The 13,472-nt window shown below is 34.4% G+C and overlaps 1 protein-coding gene across 1 annotated transcript in view; it reads right to left on the bottom strand.

Moving 5' to 3' along the window:
• LOC128021424 (SH2 domain-containing protein 3C-like) overlaps window positions 1–7,689 on the bottom strand; it is a 50,644-nt gene extending 42,955 nt beyond the window's left edge. The window contains exons 1-2 of the mRNA XM_052608567.1: window positions 7,527–7,689; window positions 4,413–5,127 (exon numbers count right to left, since the gene is read on the bottom strand). Coding sequence (XP_052464527.1) covers window positions 4,413–5,127; window positions 7,527–7,545 — 734 coding nt within the window. The 5' untranslated portion in view covers window positions 7,546–7,689. The remainder of the gene's footprint in view (window positions 1–4,412; window positions 5,128–7,526) is intronic.
• Between the last annotated feature and the right edge of the window lie 5,783 nt (window positions 7,690–13,472).

Raw genomic sequence — 13,472 nt, 5'->3', positions numbered from 1 at the left:
GCAATCAAAGCAGGACATTCCCAACAAGAATTTTTTTTTTTTTTTTTTTTTTTTTTTATTATTAAAAGGAAATATATTACTTTTAAAAGCCATTAAACAGCCAATAATACACATTAAGAGTATATACATATACAGTATATATATATATATATATATATATATATATATATATATAAACATACATCAGATGTATGATTGATTTATTTAGTTTTTAATTTAGACTGTACTTCATATACAACTGTTACTGTCTTGCAAATAGTTATCAGTTATGTTCAAAAGCTTTAATAACTGATTTTTAAAGTGAAAGAGTTTCGGCTGAAGAAGATTTCAAATCTTAATGTATAGCACAGCACCAAAAAGTACTTTGTCAAAATCCATGCACTCTCAGAATAAAAGTACAAAAGATGTCACTGGAGCAGTACCTCTTCAAAAGATACAATTTTGTCATTTATTTACCCCGAAAGGGTGCATATTGGTGCCTTAAAGGTATATTAGAATATCAAATGTACATATTAGTACTATCTGAAAGGGTAAAGCACCAGTGACAGCTTTTATAAGCATGGAAAGAGTTTTTAACAAGGCTATTTGATAAATGAGCAACAATAAATTCACTGTCAGATCAGGCCAGGCATGGGAAAAAAGTTTCCGAAAAGAAGAAGTGTGTCAAAGACACTGAGAAGGTAGTGTGTGTTAAACACAAGTTTCTTTTCTGAAACACTGGTGTGAGAGCAGAATAGATATACAAACAGGAAATGAATCAACGGTCCTTCACATATGCTCAACAAATCTGCTGTTATTTCCTGCAGTGTTACTGGAGTGTGTAGAATGATTTTGAAAACATGCAAGTGAACATACCAAGCCAGAATATCTCCCAAAATATGAATAAGTCCCCAAGATGCTCATATGCTCCCTGAAAAGGAATCCCTCAAAGAAAAAAAAAACATACCCATAACATTTTAAAATGATTTTAAAATAGTTAAAATCGCTTAAAAATATTTTTCAGTGGGCCTTCAGGTGCACCAATTCAGGTCTTGAATTGTACAATGACATCTTGTGGTGCAGAAGCAGAATCACGCTGCAGCAATAGAAGAAATAGAAGAAAATCCCTATTTACAGGCCACAATCAATTTATTCTGCAACTGAAAGTGACAAAAGAAAAAATATATATAATTATTATAATAACATTATTATTTTAGTGTGTCGTGTGATTAAAAAGTGGTCATACAATTAATCAAATATTAAATATTAAATATTACATTTTAAATATTACATTTTAAACATTAAATATTAGTATTATTATCATCAATTTTTTTATGTTATCCATACATTGTTATTAATAAAATATATTCTAATTTCATTATTAATAATACATCAATACTATTGTATTTATATTAATTTAATTATGATTACTTACAAATAATTTATTATGCAACTAAAAGTGACAAAAAACGTATTTAATTCATATAAAAGTTGCAATATATTTAATTAATTAAATAATAACATATTATTATTATTCAATTTATAATGTTATCAATTCATTATATTATCAATATATTTTATATTAATATTATTATTAGTTGAGTAGTATAATTTTAATATTATTGGATTTATAATAATTAATCATATAATTTTATAATATGTTTTTATTCAAATGAATGTTCATTTGGAGTATAAGTAGGAAAATTAATGTGATGGTTATTCTGCCCTTAACAACTCAAAGTATGCACTGGTCAGCAATCTAGATGTTCACTACTGTATACTCCCTCAGAAGAGTGTATGGTGTAACTTGATTTTGGTCTTTAGAAAGATGGTAAATACACAGTAAGGTGAAGCTGAAGCAGTGTCCTCTTATTGACAATGCATACAAGAGCAGGAAGACTTTCAACACACTCTTTCCTGAAGACATTTCTCACATTCTTTAGCTGTGCAGACTGACCTCACATCATTGTCCTTCTTCAGCTGTATTTACAAATGACAGGGAAGATATCATGCTTGCAAACAACAAGCCAGGTGTTGCTTATAATGAGCTCTAACTGAATACAGTCTTATTATGAGACAATGGTTATGTAGAATATGCAGTTTCCCTGTACTAAAACACTGTCCAAGACAAGATACCATAATAATATATATATTTTGGCATGCTATATCTCAAAGTAAGGTATCATAATTTATCATAATAACTAATATATTGAATTCATAGTATACGGTGTAGATATAAAGAACATTTTTTTTTTTTAAGTTCTCTATTTACTGAATATTGCTAATATAATTCAAGCTAAAAAAATAAGAAGCAATTTAGCCACCACTGTCATCAAAGTAAAGTAATCAAATAAACTGATATATATTGATATGTACATTTTTACAATAAAATAACATTTTAGAGGAAACTATGCAACACAAACAACATACCAACAAAGATAAATTCACCTTAGATCCTTGTGCATCTATAAAATCAAACAATATTTCCAAATGAATAGACAACAATAAAAAATGTTTTCCTAAAAAAGGCCCAATAAGGCGTTTCCTAAAATTGTTCACTCAGTTTTCCAGTCTAAGTCTAACGGTCTGCCGAGTCCCTTTGGGAAGCTGAGAGGAACATCTTTGAATGCCTGTTCACCCTGTTGCTCTCTGCTGCCAACTAATATGACTATTCTGAATGTATGAGGGTCACTGCTGAAACACTGTTTGACCTCACTGAACAGATATTCCCAGATGTGTGACCTCCTTACTAGCCATTTGCATGCCTTCAAGCCAGAAACATGGCTGAACTGAGCAGTGGAGCAAGCCTCATGTAAAAAGAGAATATCCATCACCATCATTACCCAAAAACTTTCACATATCCAATCCCAAACATACGTCAATGAACTCCCTTTTTTGTTATTACCGTACAGGGGTCTAGTGCCCCTGAGATAAACTGTATAATAATGCATGTGTAAACGCACAGATCAGCTCTTAATCTCATGAAAACATCTCAAGCATGACTTCAGTCCTGGTGTAGTACATGAACAATGAACCGGTGTCAGAAAAAAGCAGGGATCATCATTGACTGTATCATAAAGTCACACTGTCACGGTGTGTGGTCAGACACAAGGATTAGTCTCATTTGATGTTAAAGTGCAGCTATCTGATTTATCTGCAGTTTCTGTAGTGCACTGATGTCTCAATTTGCTTCATTATTAATATACAGATATACAGTAATGTCCAACAGCACTGGGGCTTTTCATTGTTTGTTTCACTTCACTTGGGATATTTTTCAGTTACTGTGGGTTACATCCGTATGCCAGTAGGTGGCGATAAGTGATAGTCTTTATGAGCAAGTCGAGTGATTCATTCAGTTGATTTGTTCGTAAACTCTAAATGATTCAGGAACAAACACTAGTCTACAGGTGTGTTGCTCGCCGGTCCATTCAGCTTTGGATTTGTTTGGAACGAATGGCGTTGCAAAAATACAGAAACTAACTGCAGTATTTTGTTTAAACTGTTAGTTTGTTCATTAACTTCTTGAACTGTTGTGTAAAAATCAGATTCGCATGTCATGCTGTTTGTCGGAAACAATAGCATTCATGTTACATTGCTGTCATCTGAAACATTTAGTCACAAATCCATTTCTTAAAAACACTTTCCCTACTGAAAAATAGAAACCATGACAGAAATTCTAATGGTTTCCACTACAAATACCATTATACAAACCATCCAACTATTAACCATTAAAACCAGTAAAAAAAATAAATAAATCTGTTTTCCTGTTGTGTATTTCAAGACGTATTCCATTAGGATTTAGTGGTTTTAACAAGCCACCAGTGAAAGGTGACAAATTACAGTATTTTTCGGACTGTAAGTCACACCTGAGTATAAGTCGCATCAGTCCAAAAATACGTCTTGATGAGGAAAAAAAACATATATAAGTTGCATTTATTTACCACCCATAAACAAGAGAAAACATTACCGTCTATAGCGCCCTCTCGCGGCTGTAGATGGTAATGTTTTCTCTTGGTTCATGTCTCTTAGTTCATTTCTTTCGGTTCATGTCAAATTAATTTTGATAAATAAGTCGCACCTGACTATAAATTGCAGGACCAGCCAAACTATGAAAAAAAGTGCGACTTATAGTCTGGAAAATACGGTACCGGCAGATACACTACCTTTACCTTTTCCATTAAAACCAATACAATTCCCATTATAACCTGTAAAACCATTACAGATTCTGTGATGGTTTCTATTTGTTGTTTTTTCAGCATGACACACATTCAATATACATAATAATATACAATTAAAATGAATTGTGAATGGTATTTCATCTTTAATGTTAATGGTACTGTAATTATTAAATGTATCTACTGTACTCAATGGGTAAAAACAAACGATGAAGATCAGATTCAAGAATCAAGGAACGTACAGTAGCTGATTCTTACCTGTTCGGCTCTTTTTCTTCCTGACTGTCTTGTTTGCAGTCTGATCCTATTTTAGCATCTTCCAGTGCTGCTTGCTTCTGCTCCATCTGACTGCCGTGTTTCGGAGGTAGCTGAATCAGGTTATTGTCCATCTGCAGCTCCTCAGCATCCAGCTTCATGGAGGTGTCTCCTTCTTTATGTCTCTTCTTGGGCAGCACTGGCTGGATGTCTGGCACACTCAGATCTGGTGAAGTTTCCGGACATGCATTTGCCGGATCAACATGTAGCTTGGAGTCATCTACTGGCTTCTCTTCGTCTTCCCGCTTTGTTGAGTGTCCATCCACAGTCGGTGGAGGTGGAAGTTCACGGTTCTGAATGGGATTATCTCTGGTTCCTGCAGCTGGCTTGTCCTCTGCGATGGGGCTCTCCAGGGCCTCCAGACCCTTCCCGGAGAGGACGCTGAGAAGTGGGGAATCAACTACATGGTCCTGTGCAGGTCTCATGCTTTGACTCCGATTGAGGCTGCACTTGTCCTTGGACTTGCTCTTCTTCAAGCTTTTGTCCTTTTTCGGGTTTCGTGGCATGGTGCCCATGTGCGTGTACATCTCACTGGAGCTGGCGTAGCTCGGGCTCCGTGGATGCATGCCCATATCGTCGGTGGACACCTCTCTGACATCGTCCTTCTGGTTTTCTGATTTTCGCCGGAGGCTGGCGAGACTACCAAACCACTTGAAGCCTGAGAAACGAGAAAACAGGTTAAACTCTGCACGGTTTTCAGTCTTAACCTCTCATTGGTAAAACAATAAATAATATTAGCTTAGGGTGCACATAGGGCTTGCTGTACACTTTAGGGTCCCAATCATACCAAGAGTTCCTTAAATGTGAGAAAGAAACATGTAGCCTGACCTCGTCTGTGGGAAGAATGCATTGACTCTTTAGCCCCTAAAACAACCATTTGAAGATTTCAGCTTCTCATAAATGAAGCCAGAATATTTCCTTCTGGTGAAAACATGTCAAGGTTGCAAAGCAGTGATAATGATGAACCTGGGAAGAAATTAAGATACTGCAAAAACAAGAGGACGATTCTTAAAATAAAGCTTAGTTGTATTTTGTAATGTTTCTAGCATGATCTTCAATGTCAGGGCCTTACATTTCTGTTCATTTATCGTAATATCTATAGCTCTCTGGGGACTGTCAAAGTTTTCTGGTTTTGTTTCTTGTCAAGTGGTCTTGTGTTATGATCCAGACTGAGTATATTTAGATATAAGACAGATTGAAATTAATAACACATGGGACTGTTAAAGGTGATATAGTTCATAATGTATGATGCTATCCAAAATCAAAAAGGTTTTGTGAGATAAAACGGTTAATTTTTAATAATCAAATAATCTTAAAATGAATAATTAAAATACCAGATCTTATTTACACTTACATTTTGAACTATGCGATTACAGTTAATTCATAAAAGTGTCTATTAAAGAAAACATCATTGTGAAATATAATAATAATAATAGCACATACATTCTTTAAACATGAATGAATAAATATTTAAATATCTACTTTCAATGTTTATAATGATTTTCACTAATTGCAACGTGTACATATTTTGACTATACAGCCAAAAATAAAACAAACTGAATAGATATCTTCTCAGGAAAATGATATTTTTGTGTTTTATATATTGTAATTTTATTTATTTATTAATTACTGATATTTGTTAATCAAAATAAAGATTTAATGTTTTCTACATGTGCTATATTTATTTAATCATACTGTTAAAATGTACTTGTTACTTTTCAAATGTTTAATGATTAATCACTAACACTGATTCATTCAAGTCCCCCAAAAAAGCTGGTTGTCCACATAAGACAACTGCAGAAGAAGATAGGATAATGCAGAGACTCTCAATGGGAAACGGTTCAACACTGCAGCTGGAATTGCTTGCCAGTTCAGCACCGAACACGGATCTGTCTCGGCACATTTAAGAGAAGTCAGGTTAAAAATGCACTCTGCAGTGACAAAGCCTCTCATCAGCAGAAAAATTCAAAAGACTCGACTTAACCTTGAAGAGCGTGTTGTGTGGAGACAGGAGAACTGGTCCAAAGTTCACTTTAGTGATGAGAGCAAGTTTAATTTATTTGGGTCAAACTGAGGAAAAGCTGAAGCCCAAGTGGTTAGACATGTTAAAGGAACAGTGTTATACTTACAGCTAATATTCCTTCAAATTTTGAGTGATTAAGATGAACAATATTTCAGAATTTTGGGGGGGATGCGATTAATCGATTTGACAGCTCTAGTTTCCATTGTGACAACTAACCTCATTAAGTAAGGCAAAGAGTACAATAAATATGTGATGAATAATCTATATTTTGTTTGGGAATAGATTGGCATATGTGGGTAATTTAAATATTCTTTAAATTAGTTGTTATGTTTTATACTTTAAAGACCCTTTGTTGTTCTGGAATGATAGACATAAGAACCTACCAGTGAATATACATGACTGATTTGAGATCTTTTTCTTTTGTGGTTTTCACTTTTCCTGCCAATGTGTGTTTTTAATGACTGTGCTTTTACAATATATTATAATACATCTCTCAGATGCAGTTTATCCCATATATCCCATATACTCTGACCTTATAATACTCCAACGGATCTAATATAAATGACTTTTATTTCAATCATGAGTTTGTTTTTCTTGGTCGATGTTCATTTCGCCTAATATTGATCTAGTCTAAAGTACATTCATTTGCTTTGTGCAGCTGAATCCCCAAATGTCATTACAGTATTCCCATATCCCATCACTGTCCTCGGAATGATCCCGGCTTTGGTTTTACCTCAAGGCATGTGAAACAAAACGACAAAAAGCCTCTTAAAAACGCATCAGTGTCTATGCACCACTGCCTTCAAATACACTAACCTTCATAAAAGAGGAACATTAGCCTTCAAGGCCATTATAAAAATCAATAATTTCAACAAACTGCTCCTTTTTAACTCAGTGATAGCTTCGACAAGGACACTGGGGCATTATTAAAGGCATTTTGATCTTTATTAGTCTTGCTTAACCGACCAGAGACTTTAACCACAATAAGAAACCTCACGGCAGTACGAAGGAGCCGCTCAATCAAATATACTCACTTAGTTTGCGTTTAATCATGGTTTCTCTCTCCTGTGTCCGACAGGATGCAGACGGTCTTTTCCGGACGGGGAGCCACAAGTCTTCACTTCTTGCTCTTGTAGGTGTGTTTGTCTGTGTGTGTGTGTGTGTGTGTAGATAGTGTGCACTTCCGCTGCACAAGGCTGATGCTGTGTAAGTAGCAGCAGCAGCAAAAGGACTTCCTGTGGTTGCTGGGCGGATACATGTGATCTGTACTTACCAGTAATGCCATATTTACTCAATAGCACTGGATGTTGACATTCGGGAGAGCTTCGTGGGTCACTCTGTCAAAGGTGACATTGTATCTCAGTTTCTGCATTCAGTCTCAATCTAAGACTGAATGAAATGACGTCTAACAAAATGTGCATCACCTTATGCTATGATATTTAATACTTTATATCTTTCAACTTTTATTCACATTACCTTATTATAAAAACAGTTTTTTTTGTAGCTTGTATATGCCACTTCTGAAATTTAGTACAAAGGTACAACAAAGTAAATTTCACATTTGAAAAATATTTTTAATCTTAGCATATAAATATTTTTTGCTTCATCACAGCATGACTTTATTTATTCATTTTATTTATTATTTGTTTCCTGGCCTTGAGTTGAGTTGAATGCACACCAAATTATGAGCAAAATTAGGCAAAAATAAACAGTTTGTAATTAAGTAATGAAACGATACATAATATAAGTGACATTTCTTCCTTTGTCATAACTTTATTTATTTATTTAATTAATATATTTATTGACCTTGAGGTTATTGTGCACCAAATTATGCAAATGATGTAAATCTAAGCAGTAGTTAAATTATGAAGCCATTGATAATGTCAGCGACATTGCATCATCATTGTGTCTTATTTATTTATCTGAGTTGAGATTAATGTGTACCAAATTATGAGCATAATTAGGTAAAAATAAACTGTAATTAGGATATCCTAATATATTAGGATATATTGCGTTATAACTTTATTTATATATTTATTTAAATGGCATATTTTCAATGGTTTTTTTTATTATTATAACACATAAATATATGATAAATTACATTTGTCTATGGAGTGAGCTGTGGCTAAAAACCTACAGTGTTTGGAGGACTGATCTTCATCTTCACATGTACAATAGTGGACCAGATACATTTGCAGAAGAAGCAACAGTATTGGTTTTAAATGTGTTGCATCCCACTTCCTTTCTTGCGATCTGCTTCGAGCTTACTTCCTGCATGAATGTGAGCAGTGCACGAGGGTCTGTTTGTGATACCGAGAGCGAAAGTGAGAAGTTTAAAAGGGTGTTGCTAGTTTCTATTGTGTCTGCATTTTATACTGTAACATATAAAGGCTTAGTTGCCCTGAAATCTCAGTTTTAAAGATATAGTCACACAGATCACATTACTATAGATGATACCTTTCATATCTATTTTCTCATACCACAAGTGTCTTGAATTAGGTTTGAACTATAAGGACATAATCTACTAAATGTTGCATCTGATATGAGACACTGATGCTGTGCTTGATTTCAGCATGTGCAGTTTTTTAGTCCAAATGCATGGTGTTAATTGTTAAATGTTAGACGTACACATCAAATATCTCAATCTTCAAATTTGTATACTATACTTCACATGCAAGATTATGTCTCAATTTATTGTTTTGTAAATTGGTATATCAGAGGTGCCTGGACATGATCATTGTTAACTAAAACTATTAAAAACATGTTTGTTAATTGATCAAATATTGTGGAAAAACTTACTCTAAATGAAAATTTGTAAATGTCACATTGTCATCCAACTAAAAAAGGTTTAAGTACTAATTTGTAATTGAAAAAAAAAATTAGAAACTATTTACAAATATTTTTGTTTAAAATGACAAAAGCACAAAATACTAAACATTTAATTAAAGTAATATATATATATATATATATATATATATATATATATATATATATATATATATATATATATATATATATATATATATACGATAAAAGTATATTATTAATACTAAAAAACACTGCTGGAGGTATACTCTTTATATACTGTCATGTGCTGTTTAAGTTTTATTTTTTTATTTTAATGATTTTTTTATTGTAAGATAATTTAGCTACATGCTAAAACCCGAAATTTTTAATTTTAGCATAGTTTAGACTTAGTTTCTACTAGTATTCAAACTGGGGCACAGCTGTGACTGACACTATGCAATAATGCAGTGACTAATCTGACCACTAGAGGACAGCAGCGGTCCAAGTACACTCACCTACCACACTCACGTGCTCCACAGATGCAAATTAGCAATATATTAGCAATCTATTAGCCTTGAGTTGGTTTAATGTGCACCAAATTAGGAGCAAAATTAGGCAAAAACCAATTGGCTAGAATGAAGTCATTGAACATTACTGCACTTCTTGTAAATGACAAGCCTGTAAATAACTTCATGACTGGAGGCTTTCGAGAAATAAATGACAGTTTGTCAAGTGGAGCACAGCTAAAGTTGCAGAGACAGAGCTATATGAGATCTGTATTGGTTTTAAATCTAATTTCATTAGTAGATATTTTACAACATAACATATTCCTAGACTATGCTCCTATAGTGAGTTTATAATGGGCAGCTGGTAATATCTGACATCTATTCGGAGCTTTAAATTAGTTTTTTTTGTAAAATATGTGTACAAAAACATGAATACGGGCTCAGTGTAAATAAGGAATGTTGTGGCTTTGATTTAAAGCAGAATCTGCTACATCAGACGTACTCTCAAGCGGAATATCTAAACTTAGTTCCACTTATGCAGAAAAAGGGATAAAAGGGAATTTTACGGAAACTAGAGGGCTAGAGTGACACGAAGAGTGCTGTTCACATCAACATCTAGCTTTGACATAACCCAGCATATATTTCTGTGTTAAATGTGCAGGTCTGATTCACAGATTGTAATGGAAAGCACTTCAGAGATGATGATGCACATGGATATTTAAAGCTACACATGTACCCCTACACACACTGTCACAATTTTTCGCCAAAAACATAGATTGTTTTTATCAGATCTTCACAATTGTTCTCAGAATGTCTCAGAGAGCATTCAAAAGTAACGTTCTCATAAAGGTTACAAAATTCAAAAATGTTCTCTTAATGTCTGCGAAAATAAATCAATAAAAAATAAAAGTGTATTAAAAATAAAAAATAAAGTGTATTAAAACATAAAACCAGGAGTTTCAGAAATAAAATTTTTAATAACTTAATTGGGACATTAGCAGATTTGTTTCCTGAGTCTGATCTCACAGCCAGATTAATATTAGTTAAAGGGACTAAAAAGCACTTTTCGGGAACTTATAAATGACATCAGCTCTTTAGGGGCTGAGGTTAAGCATCATATTCTTAAATCGAACACTCAGTAGTGTGCACTTTTGCTGTGTTTACAGATAATCCTGCTCCTCTCTCTCCCTCGCTATTCCTATCAACAGATAAAACAGAAGCTATGAAGATAAGGAGGAAAAACAAATATGATGAATCTAATTTGAAAAATTGTGCATTCTCTGAAAAAGGGATTTGAAGAACCATCCGCTCCCTGAGGCTCAGCTCAAGACTGAACTCACACATTGTGTTTTTATGACTCAGTCGAGGAGGCACGAGTCCAGTGCTGTGTTTCTTTTGTGTGACTGACTGTCACTTTACAGATGCTTTTCATCGGCTATTGAATCCAAAAGGTTAAAGCTTTCGATGTTTCTGTTAGAAATGTATAGACAAGATGTTAATTAAGCAATATCACACAAGAAAAAGTGTGAACTGAATATCATCAAGTATGTCATCACATATTGTTTATTTTGTTTTTTTAGTGTTTATCTGCTTAGTTTAAGGGAATAGTTCAACCAAAAAATTTCCTGAAAATGTGCTCACCATTAGGCTATTCAAGAGTTTATTTCTTCATTGGAACAGATTTGGAGAAATGTAGCATTACATCACTTTCTCGCCATTGGATGCTCTGCAGTGAATGGGTGCCGTCAGAATGTCAGAACATCACAAAAATCCACAAATAATCCATTCAATCAGACTATCAGTTAACATCTTGTGAAATGCAAAACTGTGTGTTTGTAAGAAACAAATCCACCATTAAAACATTTTTAAGTTCAAACCGTTGCTTCTGGCTAAAACATCCTTAATCCACAACATTGCTTTCTCCAGTGAAAAAGTAATCTTAAAGTGGGGGTGAAATGCTATTTCATGCATACTGAGTTTTTTATACTGTTAAAGAGTTGGATTCCCATGCTAAACAAAGTTTCAAAAATTAAGTTGTACATTTGAAGGAGTATTTCTGTTCCAAAAATACTCCTTCCGGTTTGTCACAAGTTTCGGAAAGTTTTTTTCGAGTATGGCTCTGTGTGACGTTAGATGGAGCGGAATTTCCTTATATGGGTCCTGAGGCCCTTCTGCCGGAAGAGCGCGCGCTCCCGTATAGCAGAGCACTGGGAGCACAGACATTCACTGATCAGAGCGAGAGCGTTGCGAAATGTCACAAAAGAAGTGTGTTTTTGGTTGCCAGGGCAAGACAACCCTGCACAGATCATTAGGCACAGTAAAACTGCTTCAAATATCTCTGTGTTGTTAACTTAGCTATCGGCGCGTAAGCACATCAAGTAAACAACATGCGATGTTGACATCAAACTGCACTTTCCACATGTACAGCTTAAAAAAAAAAAAAAGACGACATAAAGTGGAACTTAGTCATTTTCCAAAACCGCTAACAAATATATACAGTTTCAGTACGTTACATACCACATAGAGACGTCGTTGCTGATGCTGCTCTTGTTAAATTTCAGCCTCTGGATCTGATTCTGGATCATAAATATACGCTGAATCTGACTGTTAGCCATGGTTTGTTTTGGTTGGTTTTGTCCTCACGGTAATGTCACAGCTTCCAAACGCTCTCAACGCAAAAGCCTACTTTGCGCTCGTGATTCTTTAGCTCCGCCCACACGTCATGCCTCCAGACGCTCGTGTTTTTCCGGGAAAAAACGGTACAGACTATATTTCTCTTATAAATATAATAAAACTAAAGACTTTTTGGAGTTATGAAGGATGCAGTACTACTCTATAGGTACTCAAGATTAACAGGATATTTAACTGAATCAGGAGAGAAATATGCACAGATCAACCACCGTTTTCAAAAAAAAAAAAACTGTTCTAAACAAATATGTTTGTGGATTGTGATGTGAAAGGACAACAGGGGAATGGACTTTTCTCTGGAGGAAGCGTTATTATGAATTATGGACTCATATTTTAGCCAGAAGAGAAGGTTTTAAGTTAAAAACGTCTTGATGGATTTGTTTCTTATACAAACATTCAGCTTTTTGCATCACAAGACATTAACTGATGGACTGGAGTGATGTTTTTATCAGCTGTTTGGACTCTCATTCTGACGGCACCAGTGGTTTAACTGCTTTAATCTCTCTGTGCGTGCAGTGTGTGTATTTGTGAACAATGTCTCATTTATTTATTTTTTCATCTTCCTCCACACTACACCAGATTAACTCCGTCGGGTGAGTCTTGGATTAATGCAGGGTGCCAGTCAGATCATTTAACAATGAGAGGGTGTGAATGACAGTTTTTGTTGTTGTTGTTTTTATTTTTGTGCAAGCGTTCCTTTTAATACTTCTCAAACATCAGGAATGTCTCCTTTATTCCTTATTCATGGATAGTGAGGTGTCTGCTCATGGATTATTTCATTTGGACCTAGACTAACCCTACAGTCAGGATATTAATATGTCATGCACAACTAGCGCTGGATAAAGAGGCTGGGGCAAGGTGAAAGTGATCGCTGCTAACATTTAAGTGAGAGATGAGATGATTTATTTTAAATTATTATGTGTCCTCGACATCTCTTAAACTTCACCAAAATGAAAGTTTAATATAAACATACAATTGTAAGAATGAATTATGCCTGTA

The sequence above is a fragment of the Carassius gibelio genome, chromosome A10 (genome assembly GCF_023724105.1).
Source record: "Carassius gibelio isolate Cgi1373 ecotype wild population from Czech Republic chromosome A10, carGib1.2-hapl.c, whole genome shotgun sequence".
Lineage (NCBI taxonomy): Eukaryota > Metazoa > Chordata > Actinopteri > Cypriniformes > Cyprinidae > Carassius > Carassius gibelio.
Note: the sequence above shows the minus strand (reverse complement) of the source record. Positions and strands in the feature narration are given on the sequence as shown.